The 20,558-nt window shown below is 45.6% G+C and overlaps 1 protein-coding gene across 4 annotated transcripts in view; it reads right to left on the reverse strand.

Annotated features, from left to right (window-relative positions):
- Positions 1 to 20,558, reverse strand: part of DUS2 (dihydrouridine synthase 2) — a 57,901-nt gene that overhangs the window by 12,647 nt on the left and 24,696 nt on the right. For all 4 annotated transcript variants that reach the window (XR_001881509.1, XM_017852230.1, XM_017852231.1 and 1 more), the window contains 7 exons: positions 19,067 to 19,112; positions 14,695 to 14,786; positions 13,822 to 13,865; positions 12,029 to 12,089; positions 7,466 to 7,513; positions 1,158 to 1,223; positions 902 to 972 (listed from right to left, as the gene is read on the reverse strand). Coding sequence is in view for 3 of the 4 variants with exons in the window: in XM_017852230.1 (XP_017707719.1) it covers positions 902 to 972; positions 1,158 to 1,223; positions 7,466 to 7,513; positions 12,029 to 12,089; positions 13,822 to 13,865; positions 14,695 to 14,786; positions 19,067 to 19,112 (428 nt within the window). In the remaining variant the exon portion in view is untranslated. The remainder of the gene's footprint in view (positions 1 to 901; positions 973 to 1,157; positions 1,224 to 7,465; positions 7,514 to 12,028; positions 12,090 to 13,821; positions 13,866 to 14,694; positions 14,787 to 19,066; positions 19,113 to 20,558) is intronic.

Raw genomic sequence — 20,558 nt, forward strand, 5'->3', positions numbered from 1 at the left:
CAAAAAAAAAAAAAAAAAAAAAAAACCAACAACAATGAAAAAAAAACAAAGCAATCTGTCTGGGATTATTCGAGGAAGAAGTCATTGCTCAATATAACAGAAAGAAAATAAGGCTGGGCCTGGAGGCTCATGCCTGTAATCACAGCACTTTGGGAGGCCAAGGTGGACGGATCACCTGAGATCAGGAGTTTGAAACCACCCCGGCCAGTGTGGTGAAACCCTGTCTCTACTAAAAAATATAAAAATTAGCTGGGCATGGTGGAGCATGCCTGTAATCTTAGCTACTCAGGAGGCTAAGGCAGGAGAATCACTTGAACCTGGGAGATGGAGATTGCAGTGAGCCAAGAATGCGCTATTGCACTCCAGCCTGGGTGACAGAATGGCAAAGAGAGAGAAGGAGAGGAGAAGAGGGGAGAGGAGAAGGGAGCGGGGAGGGGAGGAGATGGGAGGGGAGGAAGGAGAGGAAGGAAAGAGAGAAGGAGGGAAGGAGGGAGGGAAGGAAGGAAGGAGGGAAGGAAGGAAATAAATGAGATTTTCTCATGAGGGTTAGAATTCCACCACGAACTGGCTGCATGGTACGATTTTGAGCAAGTCACTCAATCTCTAGCATTTACACATCCTGATGGTAGAGGCGTTTCTCCTTTCTTAGTCTCTCTGCGTCTCTAAACCTCAGTACCTACCCTCAACAGGTGCTCCATAAATGAAACAAAGGCAAATGCAAGCCCATTCAGGGTCTGCCTGCCCTCAAGACTCATAGGATATCAAAGAGCTAGGCAGATTTAGGCTGAATATGTAGAAGAGAAATTGGCTGTCACTTGGGATGACAGATCAATTAAGGAAGAATCGCTAATATGGGTTAGGACCTCCCTGCCAGTCAGTCACTAGAAATGTGACCACTCACCTCCCATGAACTGCGATGGCAGCAATGCCAGTCCTCTCTATCCGCTTCACAAGGCTCAGAGTATCTTCTAGCTGAGGAAGAGGACCACATAGGATGGTTACTGAAGCCCCAGAAGGAGCAGCTCCTGGCTCCTAAAGTAGGCTCAGCTCCACTCTCTCTCCTCCAAGCCTAATTTAGCAGCTCAAGAATCATTCACAAACCTAAATCCAACATCACCAGAGAGAATGGACCTTCAAATGTAACACACCATCCTTACCGATGGCAGGATGCGAATCTTGCAGGTCACAGGTCTGCGTGTCCCTTTAACAAGAGTGCTGAGGATCTGCAGAGAGGAAAACACAAGAGCACCTATGTCTTCTAGAACAAACCACCACACTGCCTGAACTTATCAACTCCGCTATAGGCTGTGCATTCTGGTGGCATGAACAGTTTATGTATGTGTGAATGCATGCGTGTGTCTGTTACACACATACACAAATAAGCTCCACGAGGCAAGGGACCTGCCTTTGTTCTACACTAGAGCCCCAGCACCTGCCTAGCACCTAGTGGTATATACATATTTCTCAAATATGCTGAATGAATGAGTGAACGGGTATGCGTGCACACCTGTGTGCGACTCACTGAGCCTTTGCCAGGACAAATACCAAAATTATCTGGAGAACTGAAGAAATACAAACTCTTGAATTCCACACTGTTATTTCCTGAATCAGTCTCTAAGGGCAGGGCTTAGGAATGTGTGTTTTCAAAAGGCTCTGCCCAACAAACTCCACCCCATCCTCAGTATCATTCTGAGGCCTAGCCTTGGTTAAGAACACATGGCTAAAAATAATAATAATAATAATAAGTAAGAAAAAAAGAACACATAGCTAACTGGGTGTGGTGGTTCATGCCTGTAATCCCAACACTTTGAGAGGCTGAAGTGGGAAGACTGCTTGAAGCCAGGAGTTCGAGACCACCCTGGGCAACACAGCACGATCCTGTTCTCTTTCTGTTTGTTTGGTTGTTTGTTTTGTTTTGAGACAGAGTCTCGCTCTGTTTCCCAAGCTAGTGTGCAGTGGTGCAATCTTGGCTCACTGCAACCTCTGCCTTTCCAGCTCAAGCAATCCTCCCACCTCAGCCTCCATAGTAGCTGGGACCACCACGTTGGCCAGGCTGGTCTCAAACTCCTGAGCTCAAGCAATCCACCTGCTTCAGCCTCCCAAAGTCCTGGGATTACAGGCTTGTGTCACTGCACCTAGCCCATCCCTGTTGCTATTAAAAAAAACGGGGGGGTGGGGTGGGGAGGGGGAAACAGCTTCTTTCCTAGGTGAAGAGAATGTTCCCTGAGTGTTGTTCCAGGACTTGCAGGGTGAGGGAACAGGAAGGCTCTTAAGGGCCTGCATTCCTCTTTAGGGGAGTCAGATATACTCCCCTAAACTGGCAAAGGAAAGGACAACGTACTCAACAACATATTTAAAAGTGCTTATCACATGGCAATTGCAAAAGATTTCAAAGAAAGATCAAGACGTCATGCAGGGCCGGGCGCGGTGGCTCAAGCCTGTAATCCCAGCACTTTGGGAGGCCGAGACGGGCGGATCACGAGGTCAGGAGTTTGAGATCATCCTGGCTAACACGGTGAAACCCCGTCTCTACTGAAAATACAAAACTAGCCAGGCGAGGTGGCGGGCGCCTGTAGTCCCAGCTACTCGGGAGGCTGAGGCAGGAGAATGGAGTAAACCCGGGAGGCGGAGCTTGCAGTGAGCTGAGATCCGGCCACTGCACTCCAGCCCGGGCGACAGAGCAAGACTCTGTCTCAAAAAAAAAAAAAAAAAAAAAAAAAGACGTCATGCAGGAAAGTGACAGGGAGGTAGCAAGACCAGACCACACAAGAATCAGAGATAGAGAAGTGTAGATGACACTGTATGTCTGTGTCATTGCTATCTTCTTCCCTTATCAGAAATTTCAGGCCAGGCAAGCTGGAGGAAAGATGAACCCAAGAACCCTCTTCCAAGAACTGTATCTCTGTCTAGCAGAGCAGGGGGATATCTAGGTGGCTGCTGCCAGTCTTGACTCTAGACAGGCGGGGGCAGCAGAGAGCCAGGTTGCAAAAACCAGTAGTGGAGGCCTTTCAGGGACAGGCTGAATGAAGCAGGCCATGCCAGAAGACATCCAACCAAGAGGCTGGATGGACTGACAGACAGGTGGACAGTTCATGAGCAAGACAGGACCTGCTGGCCCAACTGCCAGGGACTGGCAGGAATGAACAGTCCCTAGGTGCTGCCCCAGGAGGCAGACTGGGCCTGAGGTCTTAGGGTCACCCTGGCAGGCCTTAAACAGGCACTGACCTTTTAAGTTGGGGTCTGACAGGTTCATCAAGAAATACAATAAAAATTCTCATTTTAGTCCCATCCTTCATGCTTAAAGCAACATCTCCGAAAGTTTCCATTACAAGTGCTCACTTAGAATCCTCTGACATTTGGTGATTTAAGCAACACCAGCTAGTCTGATCCAATTCTCTGTCTTGTAGAACTTCCTTTTGCTGTATTCTATCCAAGTAGCTCTCAGAACTTTCTTCAGTATTTCTGTGCGTTTCATGTGTGTGTTAAGGACTAGGAAGGAAATTAGGTAACCAAAAACCCTAGCCACTTGCAAGGGTCACACTGAGGGGAAATGGCAACTAGAAATTGTCTTCTGGCCAGGGTCTAGCATGAAACTCTCCTGGACACCAACTCTCCAGATCCAAGTCTTTGGGGAGAAAGAACGAGAGACAAGTCCATATTTGAGCAGAGGAACAACACATCTACCTACAAGCAGGCTTGCCTCAATAGACTCACTGGCCAACTGAAGAAAAGTAGGCTTCTTCGCTCCCCTGGTTTCTGGGAGGCAGCAGATGAGGATAGGAAAGCATAGGCCTGGAAAGCAGTGAGACCTGAGTTCAAGTCCTGACCCTGCCAGTTGTCAGCCATGGCCCAAGTGCAGTGTACACAAGGGGGATGCCCTGCACATGCCTGTAATCCCAGCACTTTGGGAGGCCAGATCTCCTGTGGTTAGGAGTTCCAGGCTAGCCTAAACAACAAGGTGAAACGCTGTACCTACTAATAATACAAAAATTAGCCAGGTATTGTGGTGCATGCCTGTAATCTCAGCTACTCAGAGGCTGAGGCATGAGAATCACTTGAACCCAGGAGGTGGAAGTTGCAGTAAGCTGAGATTGCACCACTGCACTCCAGCCTGGGCAACAGAGTGAGACTCCCTCTTAAAATAAATAAATATTTTAAAAAATAAAATAAAACTGAGGTTCTTAATCCAGGGAGCATATACCAGAGTTACCTGGTAGAAGCTTTCTCAAAGAGATTGATATCCCACTCTCCACCCCTACTCACCCCAAGGGTCTGCAGAACTCTCAAAGGATAGCATCCTTTATTTATAACTGGGGTAAAATATATATAACATGAAATTTGCCATCTTAAACATTTTTTTTTTTTTTTTTTTTGAGGTAGAGTTTCGCTTTTTGCCCAGGCTGGAGTGCAATGGCGTGATCTCGGCTCACCGCAACCTCTGCCTCCCGGGTTCAAGCGATTCTCCTGCCTCGGCCTCCCGAGTAGCTGGGATTACAGGCATGCGCCACCACCCTGGCTAATTTTTTGTATTTTTAGTAGAGACGGGGTTTCTCCATGTTGGTCAGGCTGGCCTTGAACTCCCAACCTCAGGTGATCCACCTGCCTCAGCCTCCCAAAGTGCTGGGATTACAGGTGTGAGCCACTGCGCCCGGCAACATTTTTAAGTGTATAATTCAGTGGCATTAATTACATTCACAATGTTGTACAACCACCAACGTTATGTGTTTCCAAGGTTTTCATAACCCCAAACAAGAATCTTTGAGAAAATTTCTAGAGGTGGTCTTAAGACACTCTCACAGATGGAACCATGGGCCTAAAACACCAAGCCTAGAAAGACCCACAAAGCTCTCACCCAGACCACCCAGCTTGCCAGCATGGTCTGGACCCGAACTGAATCCAGCCCCTACACCTAAGCCACATCTAGCTTTGTTGTGGAAGCCTGAAACTTCCCCACCATGGGGCAAACCCCATCTATCAGTCCAACCTGGCCCATCTTTTTTTTTTTTTTTTTTTTTTTTTTTTTGAGACGGAGTCTCGCTCTGTCGCCCAGGCTAGAGTGCAGTGGCCGGATCTCAGCTCACTGCAAGCTCCGCCTCCCGGGTTCCCGCCATTCTCCTGCCTCAGCCTCCGGAGTAGCTGGGACTACAGGCGCCCGCCACCTCGCCCGGCTAGTTTTTTTGTATTTTTTAGTAGAGACGGGGTTTCACCATGTTAGCCAGGATGGTCTCGATCTCCTGACCTCGTGATCCGCCCGCCTCGGCCTCCCAAAGTGCTGGGATTACAGGCTTGAGCCACCGCGCCCGGCCAACCTGGCCCATCTAAGTACCCAATCAGAGAAGTAGTGGAATGAACTAGACTTCTGAAGTTGAATGTATCTCTGCTGCCTCATGGATGAAATCTGCCTCATTCAATGAGGGGCAGTAGAGAGGACAGAGCCAACAGCCTGGGTCTGAGAAAACAGGAGGCTGGAGGATAACAAAAATGCCTGTGTGATCATGTTGTGAACCACATCCTCCCTCTGGGGCCCCCTCTCCTAGGTGTGGAAACCAATTTGACATCCAAGATGTCTACTTCCACTCCACCCTGCACTGAAGTGTCTAACTGGAGATTTCCAAGTTGAGGTGCCTATTGACCTGACACTTACAAACTATACCCAGGCACCTGGAACCTGAGATGCTACTGGAGAGGGTGCTGACACTAGGAGTCAGAAGAGACTATGGCTCACAAGCTGGCTCTGCCTGCCACTTATTTACTATATGATCTTAAGCAAATTATTTTCTTTCTTTGTGCTTTAGTTTATTGTCCTTGATCAAATGGAGATAAATGCTAATCCTGTCTACTTCAAGGGGTTTCAGAACCAAATGAAAGGCACATTATGGCTGGGCACAGTGGCTCATATCTGTAATCCCACCACTTTGGGAGGCCGAGGTGGGCAGATCACCTGAGGTCAGGAGCTCAAGACCAGCATGACCAACATGACGAAACTCCATCTCTACTAAAAAATACACAAATTAGGCCGGGCGTGGTGGCTCAAGCCTGTAATCCCAGCACTTTGGGAGGCCGAGACGGGCGGATCACGAGGTCAGGAGATCAAGACCATCCTGGCTAACACAGTGAAACCCCGTCTCTACTAAAAAACAAAAAAAAAAACTAGCCGGGCGAGGTGGCGGGCGCCTGTAGTCCCAGCTACTCGGGAGGCTGAGGCAGGAGAATGGCGTGAACCCGGGAGGCAGAGCTTGCAGTGAGCTGAGATCCGGCCACTGCACTCCAGCCTGGGCGACAGGGCAAGACTCCATCTCAAAAAAACAAAAAAACAAAACAAAAATTAGCCGGGCGTCATGGTGGGCACCTGTAATCCCAGCTACTCAGGAGGCTGAGGCAGAAGAATCGCTTGAACCCTGGAGGCAGAGGTTGCAGTGAGCCGAGATTGTGCCACTGCACTCCAGCCTGGGTGACAGAGCAAGACTCTGTCTCAAAAAAAAGAAAGGCACATTACACGGGTACACTACAGATAGAGTATCTCTGGCTGCACATGGGAAAAATGAGAAGGCACGTATCCAGCAAGCACAGTGGTCTTCCTATGTCCCAGAGACAGCAGGGCTGGAGGAACATGCAGGGTTGAGCTGCTGACACAGCAACCATGCAGCTCTCATTGGCGATGATGGCAGCTCTCATTGGTGGTGCCTGAGTCCCAAGTTGCTCTAGCCTCCGGGAAGCAGGATGAGGCTTAAAGTCCAGACAGGGAAGTAGTGATAGAGAATGAAAAGGAAAACAAAGGAGCTAAAAGGAAAGGGCTGGCAGACTGGGAGAGGAACACAAAGGATACAGATGGTGTGGCAGAGAATGTCATTGCCACATACCCTGGCAGCTCACAATGCCAGGTAGTAAATGCCAACCTGTCCCCAGGGCCTCATTAAGCTAGCCTACAGAATCACCAAAGAAAGGGGAGCAGAGAGAGACTAACTTCAGCTTGCCTCCCCTAACCCTGGCCTGGGCTGCTCTCCAAGGGCTGGGGTAGCCTCTTTCAGGACACAGGGGACCCACTGCTGCTTTCATCAAGTGCCCTGGGAGAAACCAATCCACCCACACACATACAAATACATATGGCCACTGAGCTTGTCCTCACCACAGGTGGCCTGGCCTCTGCTCTCAAGACCTTCCCAGAAGGGAGACAGGCAATACAGAAGAGGTTCTCTATGAGTCCTCAGGACCCCTGGCTCTTTGTTGACATGTCTCTAGCTCTGGGCTTTTTAGGAACTTCAAGGCTGCTGTAGGCTGGCTCAAGGGTTCCCAAACTTGGCTGCATGTCAAAATCACTGGGAAGATTTTTTGGAAATCGCTAGGCCTCAGGGAGAGAAACTGGATGGACATCAGTAAATCTGGTATTAGTGGAAGGAGGCATTCTAGACAACTCTAGTTTGGAGCTGTGTTTGAAGACCCCTGCTTTCACCTGTGGAGGACTTACCTTCTCAATCTTGTCAGGGTCTGACAACAGAGCAGCTCCCATTCCTCCCTAAAGAGAAACACACAAAAGGTCTTCTTACAGCTGGGAGACAGTATGGCCCTCTCCATGGGATGGGGTCTGGCAACTGGGCATTACCTCGGCACTCACCTCCAGGGGACCAAGGCCCACTGGCAACCGTCACTTCTTTTAAACAAGTAGGAGGGCAGCAGTATCTGTGCCCACAACATCTGCGACTGAAGTGTGAGGATGGTCTCGATCTCCTGACCTAGTGATCCGCCCGTCTACGCCTCCCAAAGGGCTGAGATGACAGGCTTATTTACTCACTCTCACACTTCTTTTTTTTTTTTTTTTAAACAAGAGTCTCGCTCTGTCACCCAGGCTGGAGTGCAGTGGTGCAATCTCGGCTCACTGCAACCTCCACCTCCCTGGTTCAAGTGATTCTTCTGCCTCAGCCTCCTAAGTAGCCAGGACTGCAGGCATGCACCACCATACCTGGCTAATTTTTTAATATATTTTTAGTAGAGATAGGGTTTCACCAAGTTGACCAGGCTGGCCGGACCAGAGTGATGACTTTTAAAATTTATAGGCTGGGCGTGGTGGCTCACACCTATAATCTGAGCACTTTGGGAAGCTGAGTCAGGTGGATCACCTGAGGTCAGGAGTTCGAAACCAGCCTGGCCAACATGGTGAGACCCTGTCTCTACCAAAAATACAAAAATTAGCCAAGCATGGTGGTGTGCGCCTGTAGTCCCAGCTATTCAGGAGGCTGAGGCAGAAGAATTGCTTGAACCCAGGAGGCAGAGGTTGCAGTGAGCTGAGATTGCGCCACTGTACCCCAGCCTGGGTGATAGAGCAAGACTCCATCTCAAACAAAAAAAAGTCATCATTCTGATCCCCTTGGTAAAACCCACAAGTCTATCTAGAAGTGGGCTATATAAAACTTATTTTTCAAGACTGCCCACTCCCTAACCCACGTCTCAGTGTCTTAATAAACTAAATCCCACCATCTTCCAAGCCCTTAAAAAACAATGAATCATCCTTCCTGTGAAATAAGATCAAATGCGCCTTCTTCCTATCATACCCAATGCTTGCATAGGCATCAACACCACCAGCAAAGCTACTAAGCTGCACACAACTTACGAACCTTGTCTAGGCCCTTCTCTTCTGCCAGCAACAATGTCCCAGCCCAGACCCATGCCCAACTCTAACAAAAGCCTCAGGAAATGGAAGCCACCAACCCACACAACCGCTTGAATCTTGATAATAGTAATGGTGGTTGCTCTTTATGGTGAGTTACTGGTGATTTTCCCGCTCTTTTCTGTATTTGTCTGCATTTCCCAACTTCTAGACAATGGTATTAATTACTTTAATAATGGAGGAGGGGATCTTTAAAATCTGAATCCATTAAGAGCGAGATGAAGGCAAAAAAAAAAAAAATTCCAATAAATATATGCTGCCAGTGTAAAGATTACATACTAATGAATGCTCACAGAAAATGCTCAGAAAGTGTAAGTTCAATTATTACACTTTAATTTCATGCTTAAGGATGATAAACTGGAATCAGAGAGAACATTAAACCACCACAGACTTGGCCAGGCTGAGCCTGGATTTTAGAGAAAAAGGGGTAGGCTGGAAAATCTACCAAGCCTGGACTACATTGGTCATAAAAGAAACCTTGAAGGCTTAGAGGAAGCCCCAGCACTCCCCCGGCTCCATCTGTCCTTTTACTCACATATATCCAGCCCTTCCTTATAGAATCACAGGATCTAGAATTCAGTTTCACTGCCCCTTCCACAATAATAGCCTTCTCAACAATGGAATTTCCTTCCTTCCTTCCTATTTAACTTACTTGCTTTTTGGAATAGGTAAAACATTCAAAATTTGAGTGATTCAAATGGGTAACAAGTAAGAAGTCTCCCTCCCTAAGGAATGGGAAACGTTTCAATCTATACTTTTTTTTTTGGATACAGGGTCTCACTCTGTGGCCCAGAGTGGAGGGCAGTGGCGTGATCTTGGTTCACTGCGACCTCCCCCTCTAGGATTCATGTGATTCTCCTGCCTCAGCCTCTCAAGTAGCTGGGACTACAGGTGTGTGCCACCACACCTGGCTAATTTTTATATTTTTTGGTACACATGGGGTTTCACCCTTTTGGCCAGGCTAGTCTTGAACTCCTGACCTCAGGTGATCTGCCCGCCTCAGCCTCCCAAAGTGCTGGGATTACAGACATGAGCCATCGCACCCAACCTCAATCTATACTTTTTATCTGGCTTCAATTTTTGAACCATGAGAACAGAGCAGATATTTAGCTTGTATGTACATGTGTGGCATATTGATTGGTATCTCTTCTGACTGATCAGTGCCAGTGCTGTGCTAGTTAATTATTTTCAGTAGCAACCCTGTAATGGGAATTTACTACCTATGCACAACCAAATAAAAACTTAAGTTTCCTTCCCCAGAGGAAACCAATGTTACTAGTTTCTTCTGTGTCTCTCCAAAAATCTTCCCTGAATAAACAAATAAATATATATAATCATTCCCTATCCTCCTTATATAAATGGTATATACCACCATACCCTGCCTCCAAATCATTTTAATGCTGCTCCTCACATAATTTAGGAACACAAAGAAGTAATCAGAAAAGAGCAAAACCGCCGGGTGCAGTGGCTCACACTTGTAATCCCTACACTGTGGGAGGCCAAGGCAGGCGGATCACGAGGTCAGGCGTTCGAGACCAGCCTGGCCAATATGGCAAAAACCCGTCTCTACTAAAAATACAAAAAAAATTAGTCGGGCATGGTGGTGGGCACCTATACTCCCAGCTACTCAGGAAGCTGAGGCAGGAGAATGGCGTGAACCCAGGAGACGGAGGTTGCAGGGAGCCGCGATCACACCACTGCACACCAGCCTGCACGATAAGAGTGAGACTCCATCTCAAAAAAAAAAAAAAAAAAAAGACCAAAGATACCTAAAGTCCAAGTCCAGCTAATCTTTTACCAACCAAGGTTTTCAATCCTGCACTCTACTTTTTCTTCATCATCTTCCACTCGACAAACCTCCGGTCAAATCGAGCTACTCAAGCCTCCCTGTGTCTACTTCATATTCATCCCCAGGCCCCTGCTTATACCACACCCTCTGCTTACAGGGTCCCAAATCTCAGCCCAAGGACCACATTTCCCTATAAAACTCCCAAGTTTAAAGGCTGCCTTTCCACTCCCTTCTCTGGGCTACCATAGTCTGATCTCTTCTGATATGACAATGGGAACATCTGCACTGCATCCGCCTTTTTTTTTTTTTTTTTAAAGACAGAGTTTCACTCTTGTCACCCAGGCTGCAGTGCAGTGGCATGATCTCAGCTCACTGCAACCTCCATCTCCCAGGTTCAAGCGATTCTCATGCCTCAGCCTCCCAAGTAGCTGGGATTACAGGCACACACCACCACGCCCAGCTAATCGCTTGTAATTTTAGTACAGATGGGGTTTCACCATGTTGGTCAGGCTGGTCTCAAACTCTTGACCTCAGGTGATCTGCCCACCTCAGCCTCCCAAAGTGCTGGGATTACAGGCATGAGCCACCAGGCCTGGCCTTTTTTTCTTTTTTTAACTTTTAAGAATTTTTATAAAGACAGTGTCTTACTCTGTTGCCCAGGCTCATCTCAATCTCCTGAAATCAAGTGATCCTCCTGCATCAGCCTCCCAAAGTGCTAGGATTACATGTGTGAGCCACCACTCCCAGCCTCCTCTCTTTTTTTTAAATGTATGTCTCAGTTGTTTTCCCTTTTTTTCTTTATAATCCTTCTCTGGGCTTTCTGGGATATGTGTCTCAGTTTTATTCATGAAAAGACACAGCCTTGTCCACTCTATTTTTCTCTGTACATTTGCATTGTTTTATTACTTGAGCATGAGTTCTCTCTCTATATATATATGTATATACACACACACACATATAATTATATATATTTATATATGTAATATATGATTATATATTACATATTATATACGTATTACTATATGTGGAATACATATATATCATATGTAATATAATATACCTATATATTATGTAATATATAAATAATATATAACATATTATACAATATATAACATATTATTTATATATAATATATAATAAAATATATATAATCTATGAATCTATATATTGCGTGGGTGATATATGAGTGTGTGTGTATATGTATAAACCATTTGAGGGTAAGTTACATATATCATAGCCCCTTACTCCTAAATATTTCAGTATGTACTCTCTAAGAATAGGGATAGTCTGTTACATAACCACAGAAGAGTCATCTTCATAAGTTTACATTGATACAGCATGTTTAGCTAATATACTATGGTCCCTATTCTAATTTTGTCAGTTCATCTAACAATATCTTTTTGAGCATTTCCCCCATCTAGTACAGAATCCAATCCAGAGTTAGGTACTATACTTAATTATGTCTTGTTAGCCTCTTAATCTGCATCCTACATTTACATGTACATGTACATCCTATATTGTACATTTACATCCTACAATAGCCATCCCACATTAGGAGTATAAAGAAACCAGTTTACCTTGGTGGAATATTCTTTTGGACAGCCCATGTTGACGTCAATGCCAGCCACATCATTTTCTCTGGAAAAGGATGAAGGAGTAAAGGTAATAAATATTGAATTAAAGCAAAGAAGGTAAAATTAAAGGCATGGATGGGCCTGTGCTCATGAACCTCTTACCCTGTCCCTGACCCTATGAAACACACCAACCCCCAATGACAGAAGCTGAAAAATGGGAAAGAAATCCATCCCTAAAATGTGCACCTGCCTCATCTGAGCAGAAATCCAGAGAAAAGACATAACGTGTGCACACATCTACAAAGGGCTAGACGCAGAGGATTTTGCTACTTTGGAGTTGTATCAGATAACTCAGATGGGCACACTGAACTTGGCTGAAATAGTAAAAGTCATTTGTCAATGCAGAAAAGTGACATGAGCCTAAGAGCCCTTTCCCAGACGACAGCTTCTGGTGGAAGTTCTAGCACTGCCTTTGTTGGCTGGGCTATACAGATGGTTTAATCCAAACAATTATTAAATCTCACTCCATCCTCTGGTATGTATTAGGTTGGTGCAAAAGTAATTGTGTTTTTTTCCACTGAAAGTAATGGCAAAAACCGCAATTACTTTTGCATCAACCTAAATATTAATACATGTTAATAGTCCATGATCAGCAGCAATAACTGCCTGAGTTCCCTCTCACTCTCTTTGTAATGATAACAATAGCTAACACTTACTAAGATCTCATTATGTACCACATGCTGCAAAGACATTTACATACATTATTTCATTTACCCTTCCCTATGCCAGAGGTTGGTATATTTTATAGGTGAGAAAACTAGGTTCTCATTGAGGTTAAGTAACTTATCTCAGGTCACATAGTTAACAAGTAGCAAAATCAGAATTCCAAACCAGATCTGTCTTAACTTCAAAACCTATCACATTAACTATAGCGCACTCTCCTGCCTTTGTTTTTGTTTCTGAGACAGGGTCTCACTCTGTTCCCCAGGCTGGAGTCCAGTGGTGCAATGGAGGCTCACTGCAGCCTGGGCCCAAGTGATCCTTCCACGTCAGCCTTCCAAGTAGCTGGGACCACTGGCATCCACCACCTTTCCTGTAGAGATAAGGTCTGCCTATGTTCCCCAGGCTTCCTGTCTTTGTTAATTCAGGAAGCAATATGTCTTACTTATACTTTGATACTTAAAGCTTTAGGACTCATAGTCATTGGAGTCCCTGGAAAGGGAGTTTCATGAATAACTACAAAAAAACAGCTCCCCACAATACGCATAGAGGGTCTCTGAGATCTGGGCACTGAGGGTACACATGAGTCCCAGGCCAGCCCTTGGATGCCACAAACAGAAGGAAATCAGACACTCTTTTTTTTTTTTTTTTTAAGACAGAGTCTCACTCTGTCACCAGGCTGGAGTGCAGTGGTGCAATCTCAGCTCACTGCAACCTCTGCCTCCCGGGTTCAAGTGGTTCTCCTGCCTCAGCCTCCTGAGTAGCTGGGACTACAGGTGCGTACCACCACACCCGGCTAATTTTTGTAATTTTAGTAGAGACAGGGTTTCACCATGTTGCCCAGGATGGTCTCGATCTCTTGACCTCATGATCCACCTGCCTCGGCCTACCAAAGTGCTGGGATTACAGGCATGAGTCACTGCGCCTGGCCGGAAACCAGACACTATTAACCTGGAAACAGAAGGTAATGGGCTAGGAGGCAGAAGGGTGGGTCAACTCCAAAGTCACCAGGACATTAAACCCTCACAGCTCAAAGGAGAGGCAAAGGCAGTGCTAAAGACGGAGGAAGAACTTACACAAGCCTGGCCACAGCAAGGGCTCGCTCTGCGTCTGAAGTCCCCTGGGAACACAAGAGGCTGCATCAACCACTGCCCTGATACAGATACACATGCACTGACAAACATGCCCATGCAGCACACACATACACACACACACCCCACACACCAACAACAGAGTCAGGCTGGCTTTCTCTTAAACAGCCAGCCCACTAGACTAGCTTGCTGCCAGCAGAAAAAGGTGGACTTGGAAGGTCTAGAAAATGTTATCAATACTATGATTACACCCAAACATATAAAAAACTTGAAAACATTTTATAGTGACCATTCAAACACTCACCATTTAGATTCTACAATTAACATTTTGCTAGATTTGCTTTATCACATGGTTACCCATTGTTATCAATTTTTTAGAAACCTAAACATCATTCAGGATGTTATTGAAAAAGCACCAAGAAATTCCCAAAGTGACAGAAGAGCACCATAGAGTCATCACAACTCAAATACAAATCTTAACTACTCTTGAAAAATCCTAATTTCTTTCTATGAGAAATATATATACACTACATAAAAACAAAGACTATGATCTGAGTAATCAATGCTAGGGATTAAAACAATAGAGAAATCATGCCAAACAGACAATTCCTACAAGTAAGTAAATTAAATTTGAGACTAGAGGCGTACAAGACTGTGATAGTTTGATTTCCATAAACCGTCTCCAATAATGTAATTACTCATGACTGGCTCTTTGGAAAACATTAAAGCGGCTCTTCAGGAAGCCATCGTTGTGCAATGTACCCCAGGTATTCAACACTGGCCTGGCACAGGGCATAAGTGGGGAAATCCCAGGGGATGGTAAGCCTCAGGAGGGTACGCAGCAATGGCGTCTCTCACCATCTGGAAGACCACCCTGTTGTGCTCTCTTTCACAGGTGCGGAAGACAACTCGATCATCAGGGGCGACAAAGTCCACTGTGCTGAGCACCTCTGCAAGAAAACACAAACACATAGCGTCACTCAGTGAAGATGCAAATTCAACCCTAGTCTAAGTCCTGGAAGAAAACACGGCCAGAGTATAAGCTTGGAGGGGAAAGAAATCCTAAATGTATACCATTCTTACCAAAAATAACTATGCACATGGGAGGCTTCTGTGATGATGAGAATGGTCTATTTCCTGACCTGAGTGATGGTTGTTTGTTTTGCAATTACTTGTTCAACTGCATGTTTGTGTTTAATGTATTTTTTCTGAATAGTGGTTAACATTTTGCTCTGTTTAAAATGTTAAAACAGGGCCGGGTATGGTGGCTCACACCTGTAATCCCAGCACTTTGGGAGGGCGGATCATGAGGTCAAGAGTTCGAGACCAGCCTGGCCAACATGGTGAAACCCCATCTCTACTAAGAATACAAAAATAAAAATAAACCGGACGTGGTAGGGCATGCCTGTAATCCCAGCTACTCGGAAGGCTGAGGCAGGAGAATCGCTTGAACCCGGGAGGCAGAGGCTGCAGTGAGCCAAGATTGCGCCATTGCACTCCAGCCTGGGCGACAGAGCAAGACTCCATCTTGGGGGGAAAAAAAAGTTGAAACAAAATGTACATATGTAGCAGTAGCTCACGCCTGTAATCCCAGCACTTTGGAAGGCCAAGGCAGGTGGATCACGTGAGGTTAGGAGTTCGAGACCAGCCTAGCCAACATGGCAAAACCCTATCTCTACTAAAAATACAAAAAATTGCTGGGCATGGTGGAGGGTGCCTGTAATACCAGCTACTCAAGAGGCTGAGGCAGGAGAATCGCTTGAACCTGGGAGGCAGAGGTTGAGCTGAGATTGTGCCACTGCACTCCAGCCTGAGCAACAGAGGGAGGCTCTGTCTCAAAAAAAAAAGAAGAAGAAGAAGTTTGTCTGTTTCAGATTTGGCCCAAATCTTCCCAGAAAACGTCATTCTGAAGTTCAGCAAATTTACTATTTACCTACAGTGAGACAGGTGCTGTGAGTGGAAGGTTACTATATAACAATCAGTCTCCTATACTATTCATAGTTGCATATTTGCAAATGTGCCTATTTGCTAACATTTATTTGTGATCCCAGAATCAATACTTGTGATGTTTTCATGGTCATCCAAGGACAGGAACAGAGTGGTGAAAGTTTTGAGTTGCCCAGTGTGCATGTTCCCAGCTGAGGTCAAACAAGGTGATGCTCTGTCTTCTCCCTTCAGCTCTCATACTGTCAACAAGTGTCCCTTTTGTGGTATATTTCATGCCACATTTCTGCATGTTTATGCTTTTTGTTAGTGATCTCACTGTTTAAAATGGTCCCAAGTGGCCAGGTGCAGTGGCTCACATCTGTAATCCCAGCACTTTGGGAGGCCAAGGCAGGTGGGTTACCTGAGGTCAGGGAGTTCGAAACCACCCTGGGCAACATGGTGAAACTCAGTCTCTACTGAAACACACACAAAAAAAATTAACTGGGTGTGGTGGTGCATACCTGTGGTCCCAATTACTTGGAAGGCTGAGGCACAAGCATCTCTTGAGCTGGGAAGGCGGAGGTTGCAGGGAGCCAAGATCGTGCCACTGCACTCTAGTTTGGACTACAGAGTGAGACTGCATCTCAAAAAAAATAAAATAAAATGGTCCCAACCATACTGCTGAAATGCTGTCTTTTAATGTTCCTAAGCACAAGAAGACTGTCATGGGCCTTACGGAGAAAATATACATCTTGAATAAGCTTTGTTTAGGCCTGAAATTACAGCACAATTACCCGTGTTAGGGGGTTCAATGTTAGTGAATCAATGGTATATATTAAATAATATGCCTTTAAACAGAAACACATGGCTAGTGTGATGGTTCAGTCCTGTAATCCCAGTATTTTGGGAGGCTGAGGCAGGGGGATCACTTGAGGCCAAGAGTTTGAGACCAGCTGGGGAACATAGCAAGACCCCCATCTCTACAAAAAATTTAAAAATTGGCTGGGCATGAAGGTGTGCACCTGAAGTCCTAGCTACTTGGAAGGCTGAGGCAGGATGATCATTTGAGCCCAGGAGTTTGAGGCTGCGGTGATCTATGCTCACACCACCACACTCCAGCCAGGGCAATAGAGTGAGACCTGGTTACAAAAGAAACCAAACAAAAACAAAGAAACACATATAAAAGTTATGGACTGACGAGTTGATGAAAGTATGACCAGAGGTTTTTTTTTTTTTTTTTTTGAGACGGGGTCTCGCTCTATCGCCCAGGCTGGAGTGCAGTGGCCGGATCTCAGCTCACTGCAAGCTCCACCTCCCGGGTTTACGCCATTCTCCTGCCTCAGCCTCCCGAGTAGCTGGGACTACAGGCACCCGCCACCTCGCCCGGCTAGTTTTTTGTATTTTTTAGTAGAGATGGGGTTTCACGGTGTTAGCCAGGATGGTCTCGATCTCCTGACCTCGTGATCCACCCGTCTCGGCCTCCCAAAGTGCTGGGATTACAGGCTTGAGCCACCGCACCCGGCCGACCAGAGGTTTGCACAAACCTAAACCTTTTTTTTCCCCAGGGTCAATGGTTCAGTATCTCTTCATCTGATGTTTAAAGCAACTTGACAGAAACAACAACTGAGCACAATGAGAAGCAACTGTATTTTATCTGTCAGCTTCCTAAAGAAGCTCCACAAATAGTTGCGACCATTATTACTTTTCAAAGATCACTATACATGAAAAAGACTGAACATGGCAGATGGGAGAATATGCCTACCTCAAAGGCTGTCTTTAGAAATAAATGAGATCTTTGACACACTTAAAGCATTTCCATACATGGACGGTGTTATTATCATCCCAGCACTAAACAGATGAGAAGGTTTTTAGAGTGGGGTAAAGGCGATGACATGTTGAGAGAGGTAATCAAAGTGATCACTGACAGAGACAGCTCATGACTGGCAGTAAGATGTATGAGAGAAGAACCACAAAATCTTTGTGTGTTTACAATGCAACTCTGTTTATAACAGCAAAACACTGGGAACCCCTGTTAAGGCTCTGGTAAAATCAATTCTGACATAGTTGCCCCTAGGTACTAACATGGGCAAATGACCTAGTAGATAAGTAAATGGCAAAACAACATGTGTTATATGATCTCATGGGGTGGAGAGATAGATGATATAGATATAGATATAGATACAGATACATTTTTTTCTCCTTATCTTCGACCTAGAAGAGGGATAAACATGTCATATTTTGAAAACACACATTATTTACTATATGTATAAAAAACGTACATTATTCCTCTTTCTGATTACCTCTTTAGGTAAAGGATTATGGAGGATTTTCATTTTCTAGGTTATATAGATCTATAATATTTAATTTTTTATCACACAGAAAAAAATATATACATTTAAAACAATTCAGCCAGGTGTGGCAGCTCACACCTGTAATCCCAGCACTTTGGGAGGCCAAGGCAGGCAGATCATGAGATCAGGAGTTCAAGATCAGCCTGGCCACCATGGTGAAACCTCTTCTCTACTAAAAATACAAAAATTAGCTGAGTGTGATGGCATGCACCTGTAATCCCAGCAACTTGGGAGGCTGAGGCAGGAGAATTGCTTGAACCTGGGAGGCAGAGGTTGCAGTGAACCAAGACTGTGCCATTGCACTCCAGCCTAGGCAATAGAGGGAGATCCCATCTCAAAAAAAAAAAAAAAAAAAAAAGGATTTCACAAGCATATACATATGTATCAAAAACCTCAAGGAATATACCACAACTCTAATCAAAGCAGAATCAGCCTCATCAATAAAGTATCAGCAAAACTACAATTCATCACAATCACATTTGCACAGAGCACAGGGTGTCCACAGCACTTACATGTACCTTATCTTATTTGGTCCTCACTCCAACCCTATGATTTCAGTAAAGCAAAGATTATGATTTCATTTTACAGATAAAGTAACTGAGGCAGACAGAGGTCATATGGCCTGCCCAAGGTCACACACCTAGCAAGTGGCCAAGCCAGGGCCAATGCTAAAACCATCCTGACTCCAAAGCTCCTAGAGTTCCTCCTATGCTATGATACATGGTGATTTCTATGCCAGCAAGCCTGTGAGTGAAAGGCACTCTTAGCCCGTTTCACATCAGGCTTTTTGTCATGGCCTCTGGAGATCAGTGACTGCTCTCAAGGGAGCATCTGGTCTACAAAATTACTCGACGAAGCCAGGCAAGACACTTTCACCCCAGGCAAGGGCAGTGGTAGTGCTGCTTGAGCCCAGCAGGGCACATGCATAAGTCTGAAGCCAGATCTGTACTCACCATTGACAACTCTCTTGCACTGAATCATCTTGAGGTCGATCAGCTCCTGCAGAGGAATCAGAGGACGCTTGTCAGTCCTGAACATGTAGGCTCTGGGCATGAAGGATTTTCATCACACACCCAATGAGGATCGCTTGGCCAGTCGCCCTACTACCAACAATAAACCACAGCTTTTTGGGACATGTAGTGCTATCCTCCCCACCCAAGTATGGCAAGCAGGAGCCAGAGTGAGCTACCCTAAATTAGCTGCTCTTCCCAGGAAACTTGGAGATGTTTGGGGCCTAGAATGAATGAACCACTTAGCCAGAAAGACAATAATTATCCAGGATGTGGTCACCTGGAAATTTTTCTCACCTACTGGTCTCAGGAGAAGTCCACCCCATCAAAGAATATCCCACCTATCCCTAAGCAAAGGGCAGGCAATGAAGGGCTCCCAAGAAACATCCAAGAACAAAACCGGAACCAGTGAATAGAAGCAAAGGGAGGAAGATCTGAGATGAACACAGGAAAGAAAAGTCTAAAACCTCTATCCAACATGGGTCACACTATGTGGAAATGAAAAGGGTGAGGTGCCCAACTCTGGAGATACTCAAACAGACTCAGGAAAGAAAGAAAAAGGGGGGTTTCTTCAAAATCACATCACAAAAATGGAGGAAAATCTCCTATCTGCCCGAGGACTGAGATTCTCTAATTCTTAGTTGGAGACAAGACTGTTCTGCTTTGCTCCATCATAATCTCAGCAGACACCTGTCACACTGCCCAGAAGTTCATGCCCATGGATTCTGGGGTCCAGAGAAGAAAAGAAGAGGCACTCACTCCTGGTACTAACCCCCACACTGACTCCCTGTGAGCCCCAGCAAGTCATAACCCCAGCCAGGTGGGCACAATGACCTCCTACTCACTCATGGGAGTACCTAGGGACAACGGCGAAAGAATCCCCACAGTACCCATGGGACCTACCCCAGCATACCCACCATCAGGTTAAGAAATGCTCTAGGTGTTTCTGTGGCCATTCTCTCCATGCAGTATTCAGGTCATCAAATATCTGATGCCCACTAGGCCTGAACAAACAAATCACCACAACCAAGCAGTTCGGACATGGTTGACATCCAATCCCCAAGAATCAGTGTGGCATCCCAAGGGATGGGCAGAGCCCAACTCACAGCCCCGGTAGCCAGTGATCCTAGTTGCAGGGACAGGCAACAAGGCAAGTGGACAAGTAGGAAGGCCTGAATGGCCTGTGCTTATAAAAAGAAATTCAGTAGCCAAACTGAGCTTTGGTAGGGAATGGAACAGGAAAAAGTAAGACATGTATCACATCAAAGATTGGGAAGTAGGTATTTACAGAAATCTCTGTCCAAACATTAGCTAACAATTAAGCTAACCCAGGAGAACTTTATAGGCCACACATGGCAAAGAACACAGGCCTTACAAAATTAGTTCAGAATAGTCACTAAGCAAACAAACAACAACAAACTCTGGCCAGATATGA

This window comes from Rhinopithecus bieti, unplaced genomic scaffold (assembly GCF_001698545.2).
Source record: "Rhinopithecus bieti isolate Rb0 unplaced genomic scaffold, ASM169854v2 scaffold_34281, whole genome shotgun sequence".
NCBI classification, from domain to species: domain Eukaryota; kingdom Metazoa; phylum Chordata; class Mammalia; order Primates; family Cercopithecidae; genus Rhinopithecus; species Rhinopithecus bieti.